Source organism: Formica exsecta, unplaced genomic scaffold (assembly GCF_003651465.1).
Source record: "Formica exsecta isolate Colony F162 unplaced genomic scaffold, ASM365146v1 scaffold591, whole genome shotgun sequence".
Lineage (NCBI taxonomy): Eukaryota > Metazoa > Arthropoda > Insecta > Hymenoptera > Formicidae > Formica > Formica exsecta.
The window spans coordinates 1,232,530-1,250,411 of NW_021853185.1; the positions used below are offsets into that span (position 1 = coordinate 1,232,530).

The window sequence follows — 17,882 nt, forward strand, 5'->3', positions numbered from 1 at the left end:
CAGGTGAAGCTCTTGCTCGACGAGTTGTTTGTTCAATTGCTCGGCCATCAAGATCTTGTATAGGTTGTCAGTCGGAGCGCCATCGTCAACTTCGAACGAATCAAAGCTATCCAGGTAAAACTCTTGCTCAACAAGATGTTTGTTCAACTGCTCGGCCATCAAGGTCGAATTCACACTGATCATCTCGCTGGTAAAAAGCGAATGTTGAGATAGTGAGATGGAATGCTTTTAATACATCAAAGCAATAATATTGATAATGTTGATGAAGCGAGGTGTCTTCTTGCTTCGGCTTCTCGTCGTGAAATCGTTCAATAGCCCTAAAAAGGACTGTTTTGGTGATAGCAAACATCGCTATTAATGTACTTAAATGTAAATGTGTTTTACAACGTAATGTTAGCGTCCCGCGGTTACACCTCGCAAGGAAATTTAATGCAATCGCACGTGCTTACATGCTAATAGTGAATTGGTTTCAAAGGATTAAAAATATAAGGTGATAGATATTACGGAGTGAATGAAGGGGGGAAAGAGCGGAGACAATGGCCGTATTCCAAAATTCATTATCAAATTCATTCCAGTACTGAAAATCTATAATTCACGTATATTATATATTTCCAGTACTGGCAGTGAATTTTGGAACACGGCCAATGAGAAGCAGAGCAAGACATATCATAAGATGCGGTCATATAACAGAACTCATGTCTCGTTATCTTTCAACAATCAAATCAATGTCTCTTCCACTTCGAATGTAGAATTAACAAGAACGTGGTACCGGCTGTTAATTACACGTGTTGACGATTTATATTGCTCGTTCGCGCCCGGGCGGTAACTGCCGGGCGGTTTTTAGTGACACATGATTTTGTGGAACCGCGGAATTACTATGATTTTGAGACAATGTAAAATGCTAAAATCAAAATGATTAAAAAAAACCGATTTCATATCGATCATAAAGAAACCCGATCGCTATCTGTTTGGAAAGCGATGGTCGATGAAAAGGTGCTTGAGGGAACCGACAAACCTGTTTGAAGATGGCCCGCGGCCGGCGGTCAGTGATCATATCGCACGATAGTTCGTAAACTAATCATCCAGATTCTAGTCATTATATATCCGAAGTGAGAATATCGCGTTCAATTTTACATTTCTAATAAATGATCGTTCCAATGGGTTTATCGACTCTCTAACTTTTCTAAAAGATTACAAAGATGTTTTCCGAACGTGATCGATAAAGCACGATGGCCGCGATAATTACGGATGCAAAAAAGAAACAGAATTAAGCGAGTTGAAAGTAAGTAAAAATAAAGTAAACAGATTAAATGCCCCGCATTTGAGAATATTAATTAATTTATATTCAATGTGATTGACCTCCTATCTTAAAACATTATAATTATATTAATAAAATTAAAATCAAACAAAAAATCTCAAGTTAATTGAGGCTGTACTCTATTTTATAAGTGTCATATGGAATGCGGACAAAATACTAACAGAATGGGAGGAAGGCGTTATAATATCCATAAACAAAAAAAAGCGATAAGTTAGAATGTATCGAACTGCAAAAAGAGGAAAATTCTGAGAAGAATATTTAGACCATGCGCGTTGATCAATAAACATTAAGATACCGAATAAGGATTAATAAAATATATGAATTGTACGAGAACACCAGATATAATTCATAAGATAGAAACAAGCTGCTTGAGAGGAACTTGTTTAGAAGACAATAATAGAATAATAAAGCTCGCATAGAAAGAACTGTTTTCGCGATCTCAAAAACAGAATTTATTTCAAGATGTACAACGAAAACTATTTCGATGTCGGTGGTCCATCTCTCGTTCCGACAAATGGGCACAACAACCGACAGGCGCGTAGGTAAAACGCGTGCAAATTAGTCACCGATCTTCAAGCTGGCGATTCCTACGCACGCGTGCGTAGCAGGGCACGCGAGAGCCAGATGAACGGCTCCGGATCACGTCGCAAGCCGTGCGTAGGCACGGGCCGACACAGACATACTCCATTCACTTGGCGCCACATTCATTCATAGGGCTGGGGAATGCGCCTGGCGAACGCGAGTTGGTCGTACGTCGACGATTCCGTTCTAATGCCGCCGTCGCTGCCGCAATCGGCGTCACCATTGACGTCGGCCAGCCTTCGTTTAAGACCGGTAAAATCATTCTTGTTGCCCTGATAATCCACCTAACTTCCAGTCCGCCTGTGCTCTTGCTGTGATACGGAGACAATATGCATACTACGTACCATTGTTCCCGGTAATGTAATAATGATTATAATAAAATTTTAATCGGATAAAAGAAACATTCATATTTTGAATTAAATATAAGATAAAAATATCGACTATATGACCAATATAGATTTTAAATTATTCCATCAATAACTAAAACTCAAATATTACATTCACATAAAATAGTGCAATTACCAGTTAACTCAAACATGAAATATCGCGATAAATGATCAATCGAATTGCTTTATTGCCATATGCGTATGCGTAAACATTTATATAGATTATATAAATAAAAAACCGACGTAATTTCATTCTGAATTGGAATTAGAAATTAATTTATCTGCATGCTTTATTGGTGGAGATGGTACACGGAAAAAAATATTCCTCGCAGCCTCAAGATATTTTTTATATTCTAATCGAAATATTATATATGACTGCCTTTTACATCAAAGCGTCGAAAAATTAATAACGAATACATTACCGAGATCTGCTTTCATTCGAAGCAAAATTTTAATGAAATTATTATTCGAGACAATCATTAACGAAACAAGTTGGCAATTGCGGGCACTCGATACAACAGACAGGAGATTTGCGAAGGTGGCGGGATTTACATTGTAAATTGCTCATCATGGATACAATGCGTGGACCATTCGGCCATTGTCATTATGAAAATGACAGCGTAGTCCGAAGAATGGTAGTCGCGCACTTGTGTATCGGCACGCAAATATGCTTTTATCGTTTTAAAGACAAATGCATTTAATTCACTACGAAGCTAATTTCTATTGTCGTTCACTTTTGCAATCTCCGCAAAATATAAGATATGTATTACCTTCTCAATATTAAAGAGAAATAAATCTAATATTTATTTGGCATTAAATTCTTATTGTTACGCTATAAAATTTTGGAATATTGTATAGATATCATTGTCGACAAAGGATTTCCGCGTTTGATAGCGGAAGTACTTGGAGAGACGCGGGAGAGATCGAAGAAGAATGTTTCAGGGCTCTCTCGATTTGCATACTGCGATCAAGGAGGCACGTGGGCCAATGCGGCGTAATGAACCGCACTTATGCATACACGATACACATGCAGTGACACCTTCCCTGGAAGTATGAATCATCATTCGAGAGCCGTATCCCGGCTTCAGCTTCAGGTTCAAGTTTCCGATATTCAAAGCTATATCCACGACATATTCACATCGCCCACGCTATTTCGAAGAAAATTATCACGTCGATGTACGCGTTTAATCAAATGTATGCGCTTATTAAAAATGAATTTTTTACAAAGTGATCGAGTCGATTAAAATTACAGTGGTGACATTCAACATGTAAGGAATTTTAGGTAACGTTTTTAATCAATCGATATGTAAAACGAAATAATAACGACACGCGGCTCACTCGTCAACATTAATATCCATAGTTAGCTATACAATCGCAAATCGTGATCGGCATAGTTATTGTTATCCCACGAATGTCATCGGGGTCCACGATCGGTAGTTGTACACATATCGCGAATGGATGGATACGATAAAGTGCAGCGCGATAACAATCTCGTTTATGAGCAACTCTTGGACGAAGTTACCCCAATCGTAACCACGAACGAAAACAATGTCATATCCTTGCGGCAAGAATATGCATCCTGCTGATCGTGGGCAACCGAGATAAAGGTTCTCGTGAAAGGACAGTCGTAAACTTTTATCGATATTACATCAATGGAATTTTCAAAGGTCGAAAGCATCCCAAGTTGATCGCATATTATTCATAAATTAATTGTATTTAAATGCATAATTTTTTTTACACTTAAGTAATTACACGGACGCAACCGAACATAACTAGGAAGTTAATTTCGCGACTATGTTCATGATATGGTAAGTTCCATAAAATTTAATAATTCAGTCTTTATAAAAGAACGTTTATTAATTTTTATGCAAGATTCAGGAAATGTTCAACAACAGTCGGAACACTTGTCGCGGGGATCGGCAATCTTAATGGGACACCCACGTGCAAATCCTGAAGGAAGCGACTCTGTGGCACTGTACATTTTCAGAACGCGTGTCCAATCGACTCGACACGGCGCAATCGGATTCCGTTAATTGTAAATTTATGGCGGCCGCGTGTAGAATTGCACCATTCCTCATGAATAGGCTAAGAAAACCGTGAGAGACTCGTTCGTAAAAATGTTATTCCAATATTGTTAATTTATCTCTTCAATATTAATTTAACCTATCTTCATGATAATTAGATTTTAATTAATTAATTAGATTTTAATATCTCTAAATCATATTTCAATCTATAAAAAAATTGTAATTATATAATATCTAATACTAAATTTTATATATAATAATAAAAGTTTCTTTAACAATATTTAGATAATTCATCCTGCAAATTCATTTTTGAGCTTCTGCGCATATCTTATCATTGCAAAAGGTAGCGATCGTGGTACATTATCGCCTCGAAGAAATTTTCAGCGGTCGCCAACGCAATCAATGGTAGCGCTTACAATGCCGGCACAAGACATGAGGTGGCAATGTCGACAAGTACAGCGTATATGCCTACCACCGCGGAGGTGGTTCCAAACATGAAATAATCACGCGTGGTCGAGCAAGAGACGTCGAATGAGTCACACCACGTGCGATATTGTGAACCGCGAATATTGCCATCGTGAAGACCATTAGCGCACGAATGGCGAAGAGTACGTTATTAATTTGAAAAAAGTCTATACACAGAATCCATATAGTATCTAAGCGGATAAATAGTATAATATGAAAATGAGAAGATAGACATATGAATAGAGAATAACAAAAAATTGTGTTAGAAATGTTCAAGGAGATCGAGGAATTTTGCGGTAAAAGCTTGAATCGCGGTCAATTAGGAATGAAATTCATTTTTTAGCTTCTGCGCATATCTTATCATTGCAAAAGGTAGCGATCGTGGTACATTATCGCCTCGAAGAAATTTTCAGCGGTCGCCAACGCAATCAATGGTAGCGCTTACAATGCCGGCACAAGACATGAGGTGGCAATGTCGACAAGTACAGCGTATATGCCTACCGCGGAGGTGGTTCCAAATATGAAATAATCACGCGTGGTCGAGCAAGAGACGTCGAATGAGTCACACCACGTGCGATATTGTGAACCGCGAATATTGCCATCGTGAAGACCATTAGCGGCATGCCGCCGACATTACCTGCATATAATTCTAAAGACAAAGACAGCCGTCGCGCTCGCGTGGTCTGACAGGTCGACACGTCATCCAAGATGCAATAAAATTTTTCGCGGGTGTTGTTGGGTGGTTAACTAATGAGTTAATCCAAAAACTTCAGTTATTAATCATCATCGAAATTTAAAGATCAAAGCGTCGTATTTATAAAAACTGTTATAGAAAAATGCGAAAAAATTTGTAAATTTTTTTCAAGTGATCAACCGACAACAAAAGTTGTGGCAAAGACATCCACTACAACAACAGAAATAAACACAAAAGCTGTCGTAGAAACTTCATTTGGCGTGTAGGAGGTAAGAAATTTGCTTTTTTAATAAATACATTGTTGCTACGTTTCTACAACATCGAGCAGCCTAAAATTGGCCGCGTGAAGTACAAATGAGAAGGGAATTAGACCTATCTTACACAATTCTCGTAGCCGTAGTATAGACGTAACCGTAAGAATCAACCAATAACGAGCGTCCGTAGTATTTCAGCCAATATGGCTAAAATATTATGAACGCGCGTATTAGATGATTCTTACGGTTACGTCTATACTTACGGCTACGGAAGTTATATAGAACAGGCCTTAAATAAGTAATTGTCTGCATGGAGAGTCTCGGTAATCATAGGTATACTGTCATCATCTGCCACCCTAAAACAATACCGCTAAAACATCGAGAAAGGCCGTCAAAGGACCGCTGCGACGAATCAAGATAGAAGTGACCTCGCCCTACGATTCACAAAGAGATTGCGTTCGCATCCGATATTTATTGACAATCGCAGGATTCGGCACTCGCGGTATTGGCGGACACCATACTTATCACAGACTGCGCGAAATACTTGTTTGGAGAATGACGTCTCACGACAAACACTGATACGCGCGAAGCGACGGACTCCGAATATAAATAATCGCGGTAGACACGTACGCGTAATCCAATGGGAAGATCGAGCGAAATTAAGTCAAATATACTATCTCTACCGTTCAATCCTTTCCGAATAAGTTCATTGCCCATTATCTTCTTCTCAGCTTGCATCACACTTATCAAATACATTAAGTCAAATATGTCTCTACCGTTCAATCCTTTCCGATCGAGTTCATTACCCATTATCTTCTTCTCAGCTTGCATCACACTTATCACAGATTTCGCGAAATATGTGTTTGGAGAACGGCATCTCGCGACAAACACTGATACGCGCGGAGCGGTGGACTCCGAATACAAAAAATCGCGGTAGACACGTACGCGTAATCCAATGGGAAGATCGAGCGATCGTCCATCGCTAGATTCGGCACTCGCGATCCGTCACTCGCGATATTGGCAGATACCACACTTATCACAGATTGCGCGAAACATGTGTTTGGAGAACGGTGTCTCACGACAAACACTGATACGCGCGGAGCGATGGACTCCGAATGCAAATAACCGCGGTAGACACGTATGCGTAATCCAATGGGAAGATCGAGCGATCGTCCATCGCTAGATTCGGCACTCGCGATCCGTCACTCGCGATATTGGCAGATACCACACTTATCACAGATTACGCGAAACACGTGTTTGGAGAATGACGTCTCACGACAAACACTCGAATGCGCGAAGTGATGGACTCAGAATGCAAATAACCGCGGTAGACACGTATGCGTAATCCAATGGGAAGATCGAGCGATCGTCCATCGCTAGATTCGACACTCGCGATCCGTCACTAACGATATTGGCAGATACCACACTTCTCACAGATTGCGCGAAACACGTGTTTGGAGAACGGCGTCTCACGACAAACACTGATACGCGCGGAGCGGTGGACTCCGAATACAAAAAATCGCGGTAGACACGTACGCGTAATCCAATGGGAAGATCGAGCGATCGCCCACCACTAAATTCGGCACTCGCGATCCGTCACTCGCGATATTGGCAGATACCACACTTATCACAAACTGCGCGAAACATGTTTGGAGAACGGCGTCTCGCGACAAACACTGATACGCGCGAAGCGATGGACTCCGAATCAAAGAGGACTCGAACGCAATCTCTATATGAAAACCGTAAAGTGAGATCACTTCTATCTTAATTCGTCGGAACAATGCTTCGACGCTTCTTTCGATGCTTTAGATGTTAAATGAAACATCTATCACAGACGAGTGAATTACGCGAAAACACATGTATTTGGAGAATGATCTCGCGACCAACACTGGAACACGCAATCGATGGACATTGGTTAAAAACGATCGAGATTTGCGACCGCGTAATCCAATGGGTAGATCGAAACAATCGTTCCTTTCTGGATTCGACATTCTCGATTCGTCACACGCTACTTTAAAAGATATTCGAGACTTCTAAAAAAATATAACTTCAATTTAGAAAGGAGGGCAAGGACGGTTCTTGGAAGGCAATAGCAAACCACCGAGAGTATCTTGCCAAGAGAACTTCTCTAATCTAGGCCGTTCGGAACCAGCGATAAACTGTAGGTCCCATATGTCTGCGGTAGGCGCACACCATAGACATATGTTGAGAGGTCACCACATCTCTGATAAGAGATTACGGACTGAGGAAGAAATTTGGCAAAAATTATCTTTCTTCTTGAAAACTGTGCGAAGCTAGTTGCCAAACTTTATCCATCTATATGAATTGCTAGAAGTGCAAAAATGCATAAAACTTACAAATTCTACTCTTGAGACTAAAACACGTTTTGGAAATAATGTTTAACAAAAAACCAAGCTCTTTTTAAAGTTTAGAAATTGAAAAGCGGCAAGATGGCATCAAATTCAACCAACAAAATTACTCCGAGAAACTTTTGGAAACATATGGCGTAAACGATGCAAAATCAATGAATACTCACAGGAGCACGAATACAAATACAATGCATTGCGCAAAGTGATGACTATGTGATGACAAAGTGAATCACTATGAGGAGTTTGGATGACAACTGGGTTTTTGCCTTTAATAATATATTCTAGTTTCTCAGGGCAAATTATCGCGATAATTATAGAACTTGTGGAAAAGGCAATACATCAGCTAAAGAATGATAGAGCACCAGAGTTCAGAAAGAATTCCAGCAAAACTAATTAAACATGGATCAAAGAAATTATACAAAATATTGAAATTTATACAAAATACTAAAATTTTAATAAGATCATTGGTAAATCGACACCAACCACATGAAAGAAGGGATGGATTACATCCCTTACATATACAAGAAAAAAAGAGATACCTGCAAAATTAATTATTTTTAGTAATTATAATGTTATCGCTGATTTGTAACACCGCATTCGTTCGCGTATCATTCATATCAAGAACACCATACGAAGTGACTGTTGAATTGTAGATACAAAAAAGTAAGTATATTGTACAATCATTGTGGTATATTAGTATTTGCAATTTCAAAAAGCTTGCGACTATTATATTTCGTTTGTGGTCGTGAGGTAGTCCGCGATGCAAAGGGATTCGATAGCGGAAGTTACGCGACGCCTCCGATAAAATCTTTCGCCATGATAGTCGATATAATTGCGTGGCACCGCGAATATCGGGAGTGTCGCAAAAATATAATATTGCGTTCGTTCGCGACACTATACGAAGTGAGCAATTATATCGCGTTATTAATCACTCTTTAATTTTCTCGATTCGTGTGATATTTGTGATAGATTTCGGGCTCGCAACCGGTATATTTCGTTCGTGAGTTCGCGATGGGAAGAAGGGGGGGGGGGATACACAAGGCGTTGATATGCAATTGCCTTCGACCGCCATTTATCGTAATCGTAAAGCATACGCGAATGTCGGGAATAACGCGAAAATGACGAAACATCGCGTTCATTCACGTTTTCACCTCGCTCGCTCATTTGCATCAGGCGATCGAGAATCGAAAATATCGAACAGACTTTTGAATTAAGCTCGTAATTAGCCGCTTTTCAAAGAATACCGGGTTTGTGAACGGAATATGTCGTGATGTATTCCGCGAGGCGCCGTACAAAATTGCTCTTAGCTGCCATAATTACCAGTCGCGAAGTATACGTGTATAACGAGAGTATCGGGAAAACATAGTAATTAATTTTCATATAAAAGTTTTGAGTATATGATTGTCTCAAAGCGCTAAGATCAATATATAAAAAGTTCACGCGATTTTTCATATGTTGAATAAAAAATAAAAAAATTTTTTTAAAGCTTTGATGGATCTGTTAGGAGTTCTGAGTAGCATCTCAAAAGTTCTAAAAGGAATCCTAATTATTTTTAATAATAATAATTAATTTTCTCTCTTTTCGGGCATGTGTTAGGCATTTTTCCCCTCCCGCATGACACAAAAAAAAAAGAAAAGAAGAAGAATATTATGTATGTTTAAAAATATTATGCTTTACATATAAGTTTTAAATTGTTTTTTTCAAGAAGAGAAATTTATTGCATAATATAAAAAAAAACGATTATTTTATAAATCCAGTAATAGAAACGACAAAATTTATTAGTTGATAAGTATAAAACTGAACAATATCAAGCGAAGCGGTAGCGTCACGACGCCAAGTATATAAAAAATTCTTTCCGGCTTGTCGACAGTTTTGCCTATGTACAGGGGCTGCAGCGCTACCAAGTAGCTTATCCGGATAAATACCTATTTGAGTTTGTGTGATTGAATATATTTCACACATTGTGTTGTTATTTTTAATTTTTATATTATATTTTATAAATTTAATATAAATAATTATATATACAAATGAAAATATAATTACATAAATGAGTTATTTCAAAGTAGGATATCAAATGCATAATATCTAACAAAAAATGGGACTGCTTACTAATTACATAGCATAATTAATATTCAAATATTTTCGTTTCACTTGTATATTTTAAAGAAAAAAAATATTAATCAATTAAGATTGATCATAGTCTTACGTAATTTAATTGACTGATTATCGAAAAGTAATTAAATATTTTTCTTGATAATAATAATAATTAATAATATCTTGTTGGCCGAGGTATATAAAAATTTTACAAAAATTTGATAATATAATAACAAAGAAAATCCGTATTTTTCTGTATGTTTTTCCAATCTTTTTTCTTGTTAAGAAAATATTAGCAATCGATATTTGATTAGCAAATAAGATAATCAAAAACATTTTTATAGAAAAATTTTTTCGGGATCCCGGCGATTTTATCAGAGTTCTGGGTAGCACCTCACGAGTTCTATCAATAACTCTTAACGCTCGAAGCGTTAAGACCGATATATAAAAAGTTCTCGCGATTTTTCGTATGTCGGATCGAAAAATTTCTAAGTTTCGATGGGTAAAAAATGTTTTCCGTATCCCGGCGATTTTATCAGAGTTCTGGGTAGCACCTCACGAATTCTATCAATAACTCTTAACGCTCGAAACGCTAACACCGATATATAAAAAGTTCTCGCGATTTTTCATATCGCAACTTACATTGTAAATGCATATCCTTGGAACATGCATGCTTGATACCATATACTTTACAAATTACAGAGTTGTCACTATACTGTCGCAAATATCTTTTTAGAAAAATCCCAGATGATTAATTTTTTTAATTAATTTCATACTTATTCAGCAGAACAAAATATACGCGTTCGCTTTTGTTCCTTTCTTAAGGGGATCCTGGACTACCGACCGAACGCAATTTTTTGAATTTACCAGTTTTTGTAATGGCTATACAGAATTACAAATGTTTTTACACGATTTAAGTACATACATCAATGCTCTATGGGACAGTCAACTTTATGCTGAAAACAAAAAAAAGTTAAAAAATTTTTTAACTTTTTTTTAATGAGATACAAGTAAAAAATGTATCTTTTTTTAAAAGTATTTAACCATTAATTTTAATTTAAATTAATATTTAAGAAATATTACTTAAGGATATTTAACATGATAATTTTTAAAACACATTATTTTTCTGATTTATTTACAATTAGAAGTTAGATTACGTTCATACCATGAATATTGAAAGATAAAAGCAATTTATAATTCTTGTTTAAATCTTTGTAATAATATTACATATCTCTTAATATATTTTTACACGATTTAAGTACATACATCAATGCTCTATGGGACAGTCAACTTTATGCTGAAAACAAAAAAAAGTTAAAAAATTTTTTAACTTTTTTTTAATGAGATACAAGTAAAAAATGTATCTTTTTTTAAAAGTATTTAACCATTAATTTTAATTTAAATTAATATTTAAGAAATATTACTTAAGGATATTTAACATGATAATTTTTAAAACACATTATTTTTCTGATTTATTTACAATTAGAAGTTAGATTACGTTCATACCATGAATATTGAAAGATAAAAGCAATTTATAATTCTTGTTTAAATCTTTGTAATAATATTACATATCTCTTAATATATTATGAGAAATATCAAACTCAAATATTTTTAGAATTAAGCATATGACCATAATAGACTTTTTAGATCATTTTTTGTTTGCGAAATGTTTGTCTTAAACGAAGAAATATAATTGTTTAATATAATTTATGTGTTTTTATTTCAGAAAAATTCAAGACACGATAACGGCTTATATGCACAGCCACTAATAATGCCTCAGGAAAAACATGATAATGACAGAATCAAAGGATAACACAACGACTACCGAAACAGAATCAGTATCTGCATCCCTATATGAGATAATAGATAATTTAGACGATGAAGAGCCTAGCAACGATCAAGAAAGTATACCATATTGCGTAAAGACAAAGCCTTACTATTCCATAAATGCAAAGTTAAATCAAAGGGAGAAAACGTCTGTTCCTCTTAATGTATTTGTTAATAAGTATCTCGATAAAGGATACTCGGAAGGTATAGCGGACGAAACCGCATCAATCACGGAGGATCAAATTGCACTTTTAGAAGATGTAAAACCGCCAACGGCCGCGTGGGACGGAAATTTCAAGTTGCTTGCGGCATCCGCACCCGGCAAAACTTCTCAGACGTACAACAAATCTAGTGTTACTTGTTTTATATGTGGTAAATAGTTGAGCAATCAGTACAACCTACACGTACACATGGAGACGCATAGCAATAGTTCATATAGCTGCACATCGTGCTCGCATGTATCGCGATCACGAGATGCGTTAAGGAAAGATATATATATATCGAAGGTTTCGATAAGCTGTCGTTACTTGGTAGTATATATACCAATTTCTTGCAAAAGGCTCGTTAATAAATATATTAAAATTTAACAATACTCACCCCTGGATTTCTTTTTTTCCTGATCGTACATTATGACCACTTCCATAACTTTGCCAAAGCGGGTAAAATAGGATCTTAGGTCTGTCTTCGTCACATTACGTGGTAAACCACCAAGAAAGACTTTTGGGAAGCCACCACTACGTTTTGGCTTCTGAAGAGTGCGTGGATTACATGGTTTTGGATCAATCTGTAATATGAAGTTGTTTTCCCTGATAACCCACCAACGAACAATTTACTGAAAGATAAGAAACAATATTTCTTTAATATGTACATTACTTAATTTAAAGAACAATATAACGCTAGCATAAATAAGTAACATATAACATCTGTGAATGAGATATACCATTATAAATCTTATAAACTTATTTGAATCCTCATCATGATAGCAAAAATGTTTTATGAAACTTATGAAGCTTGAGTCATATTCTTCAGTATCTTTTCTTTCTCATATAATTTTAATTTTAAAAAATTATTTTGAAATAAAGAAAAATAAATTTTTTTATTTCATTTTTAATTTAAACTTTTTTGAAAAATAATTAACTGTGAAAAGACATATATAGATTTTATTTGTATATTTTCTCAAACTCATACTATAAAATTAATTTATACTCATACCTGGATTTCTTTTTTTCCTGATCGTACATTATGACCATTTCCATAACTTTGCCAAAGCAGGTAAAATAGGATCTTAGATCTGACTCCGTCACATTACTTGGCAAACCACCAAGAAAACATTTTGGGAAGCTACCACTACGTTTTGGCTTCTGAAGAGTGCGTGGATTATACGTGGTTTTGGATCAATCTGTAATATGAAACATCAACAAAATATGTTTTATCTCATTCTCATATTCATGTACATATAAAATCATAATTTTCTTTGTAAACTAGATTTATAAAATAGATTACTGAATAGCACATTTAATAAAATTACAAATACATAAGATTATGATTGAAAACATATTTTGTTTTCCAGCAAAAAATTATTATATATTATTATCAAGAAAAATATTTAATTACTTTTCAATAATCATACAATCAATTAAATTATGTAAGACTTTGATCAATCTTAATTAATTAATATTTTTTTCTTTAAAGTATAAAAGTGAATGAAAAAAAATAATACTGAAACGAAAATATTTGACGCACTACCATCTGCGTTCTGGCTCTTACTACCCAGCGATTATTAGAAAATATTTGAATATTAATTATTTCTGAAATTACCGTAATTTCCATAGCCCTGGAAAGCTGCAGCAAGTTGAACATTATAGCTGCTTTCCCACTGATGCGGCGGCAGCGGCGGAATTTGTTGCTGTTGAGGCGGTCCCGGTGATGCACCCCAACCTTGAGCATTGTACTGGGTACTATATCCGGCGTATCCGGTTTGGGGGCTAGTGCCCCAACCCTGATATTGTTGCATCAAGTTACCAGGCGGGCCCATCGGTCCTCTCATCATAGGTCCACCCATTTGCCTGTTCGGGCCATCCATAGGCCTCATATTCCCGGCCATTTTCATCGGTGAGCCATCTTGTTGAGGTGGGCCCCACTGATCCTGATGACTATCGTTCATCTTGCTGGACGAGTCCCGCGGTTCTGCACGTTTAATTTCAACCTAAAAAGAAAAAATATGCAAATGTACTGTTAAATTATTTTTTTATCAAAAATAATAAAAAGAATTTTAAATTCGCATTAAATGCGCGTATACATATATTTCTAAACTTTATCTCAAAGATTTATTTTTAATGCAAATTTAAAATTCTTTTTATTATATTTGATAAAAAAATAATTTAACAGTACATTAATAATACTTATATAATAAATATATTAAAAGCAGTGTGAATGTTCATACTACTTTTAATATATTTATTATATAAGTATTATTATTTAAAAAAATGTTAGTTTATAATATAAGTATACCGTTATACTTATACCATATACCGTTTAATTAATGTGTATGTGACTTTGTATTTTATATATAGAATTAAATATTACTTCTATTTAATTAAACGGTATACTTATATCATAAACTGTATACTTATATCATAAACTAACATTTTTTTAAATAATAATACTTATATAATAAATATATTAAAAGCAGTGTGTGTTCACATTTAATAAAATTAAAAATACATAAGATTAAGACAAAATTATGATTTTATATGTACATGGGTATGAGAATTAGATAAAACATATTTTGTTGATGTTTCATATTACAGATTGATCCAAAACCATGTATAATCCATGCACTCTTCAGAAGCCAAAACGTAATGGTAGCTTTCCAAAAGTTTTTCTTGGTGGTTTGCCAAGTAATGTGACGGAGTCAGATCTAAGATCCTATTTTACCTGCTTTGGCAAAGTTATGGAAATGGTCATAATGTACGATCAGGTTGACAAAATGCTCCGCGATGCATCTGTCCACTGCTTCTTCATCCTCGAAGCTGAGAAAGCCAAATCCTGTTGTCCAAATGTGAAAAAGTATAATCAAAAACATGCTCGCCAGAACAATGCAAGAAATGAAATATTAAAAATTGTTATTTTTCTTTGAGATCTTAATATAAAAAGATCCTAATATAAAAATTAATTTACGCTCACCTCTGGATTTCTTTTTTTCCTAATCGTACATTATGACCACTTCCATAACTTTGCCAAAGCGAGTAAAATAGGATCCTAGGTCTGTCTTTGTCACATTATTTGGCAAACCACCAAGAAAAACTTTTAGGAAGCCACCACTACGTTTTGGTTTCTGAAGAATACGTGGATTACATGGTTTTGGATCAATCTGTAATATGAAGTAGTTATAATTACTCGTCATTTCATATCTCTCGGCATTTTCGATATATGCGGATATACAACCGGACGAATAAATAAAACGCGACGAACGCGATGTTCCACCATTTTCCCAATACTCGCGTATGCTTCGCAAATAGTTTTGCAACGGCGGACCCCTCGCGAAATAAATGGCGGTCGAAGCCAACTTCAGAACGAAATATACAAATCGCAAGCCCGAAATCCATCATAAATATCATGAATCGAGAAAATTAGAGCGAATAATAACACCACCATGAAATTGTACCTTTATATTTTCGCGATCACTCCCGATATTCGCGGTACCACGCAATTATTCCGACTATCATGGCGGACTATCGGACGCGTCGCGTAACCTTCGCCCTCGAATCCCTTCCGATCGCGGACTACCTCACGGCCACAAATGAAATCTGACAGTCACAAGCTGTTCGAAATCGCGAATACTAATATATTACAATTATTTTACAATATACTTACCTATTTGTATCTGCAATTCAATCCCGAGGAAGCGCGCGTCCTTACGCCACAGTGGTCTTCCCGAAAGAGAGGGATACCAACCACGAAGGTCAAAAAAGTGATGCAATAAAACAAAAGATAAACGATGAGTGCGTGCAGCCGAACAAACCGATTAGTAGCAATGCAACGTGATTGGCTTTTACTTTTAGAACCAACAAATCAACGTCGAGTGTTGATAAGACAATAACTCAGTAAGGATGTAAACCTATACGACGGATTAGCGTAACGCGGAATGAGAAGGGAACCAATCGCGAAGGTTCCGCAGTTTTTGTTACGTTCGCGGTTGCTTCCGTTCTCCTTCCGCGTTACGCTATTTCGTTGAGTTCGCCCCTCATTGTTCTGCTAAACGCGGCCATTCGCTTGGTGACATAAAGCATAATAAGCTCTTACGAAGAGAGAGAGAGAGAGAGAGAGAGAGAGAGAGAGAGAGAGAGAGAAAGAGAGACAGTTTAGTTTATTATAACAAAATACATATACATATATTTTATATATTTTAAAGCCATTAAACATGAAAAAGTTTTAAAGTCATGGTACATAAAAAACCGTAAATAATAAGACGTAAGAATTTCATCCATACGAAATTTTCAACATTACTTAAGTTTCAATATGGCTGCTTACATTCTCGACTGTAATTGGCTTTCTTTATATCTTAAGTCGTACTGCTTAAGTTTTTCCATGTACCATGGTCTTTAGTCATAGTCATGGCCTCATTTACACCGATATACTTTAATACCTACTTAATACTATATTACAATCACAGCCATTCCATTTTTTGAAGGAATAGCTATGATTGGCCAGCGTAGTATACCGCCCGACTATGATTCGTTTCGTCCCCCTTGCAAGATAAACGTAGGAGTGGAAATGGAAATACTCATATGGTGAACGTAGATATGGTGAGGATAGATATCCCCACTCCTACGTTCACCTTGCTAATAGCGTTTTCGAATGAACGGGTTAACCCAACCCGGTACAATTAATCACTATATTTTACTATGAATTCAAGCCTTTTATTGGCAGAGACAATGCAATGACATCATTAATCGCTTTGAGAGAATAATCGCCATGAAAGAATATAAGTGAACTTTTAAGAATGTATTTAGAAGCCTAGTAAAAAACATTTCGGTGTAAAAAATTTTTTAACTTTTTTTTTGTTTTCAGCATAAAGTCGACTGTCCCATAGAGCATTGATGTATGTACTTTAATCGTGTAAAAGCATTTGTTACCTGTACTTAAATCGTGTAAAGCATTTGCATTCTGTATAGCCATTACAAAAACTGTTAAATTCAAAAAATTGCGTTCGGTCGGTAGTTCAGGATCCCCTTAACATAAACTCGTGAAGTCTCATCTTTGTTTCGATGTGTACTTAAATCGTGGAAAAGGATTTATTATTCTATTCAACTAAAAAAAAGATTTCGGTGTGCAAAATAATAATCGTTTTGATCGGTAAAACAGACGAGTTGTGCATCCTCTTAAGAGCCTATCCAAAGAAATTTACATAAATACATAAAGCATTATAAAGAAATTAACCAATCAAGTGTCTAGGACGCCATATTGCTATCTTCTTCGTATTAGACAAATGATTGGTTGATTTTTCTGTGCATTATGTATCTATGCAATTTTATCTAAATAGACCCTAACTACATACATTCACCTGGGTCATTAAATACAAAAAAAGAGGGAGACGTGTCGCATTTTTATAGAGGGCGCACGCATTGAGTTATTGTTTCGCATCTTATGCACGCGTCTTCCAGAACGAAATTAAATATTATGTCGCGAGAATAAAGTATCATAAATGTAGAATCGAATAGTCGGGCAAGGTGAAGTCGTTCCATCGTCATGTGCAAATGGAGCTGAGGCCCTTGATACATAGGAACTAAGACAGACTAGATCTGTTGGGAAGGGTTTTTAGTGGGTATTGCCCGGCCGCGTTTGTTTAGGTCGGGTTGAGTCCCAC

General features: G+C 36.0%; 1 protein-coding gene and 1 pseudogene across 1 annotated transcript; one reads left to right on the top strand and one right to left on the bottom strand.

The window, feature by feature from the left end:
• Window positions 1-135: 135 nt before the first annotated feature.
• LOC115242373 (oocyte zinc finger protein XlCOF29-like) lies at window positions 136-12,600 on the top strand. The gene is given in 5 exon segments (XM_029818608.1): window positions 136-212; window positions 616-745; window positions 2,033-2,152; window positions 11,913-11,989; window positions 11,991-12,600. Coding segments are annotated over 5 exon segments (1,014 nt in total).
• A 1,193-nt stretch (window positions 12,601-13,793) lies between these two features.
• Window positions 13,794-15,502, bottom strand: LOC115242374 (annotated as a pseudogene).
• Window positions 15,503-17,882: the final 2,380 nt, after the last annotated feature.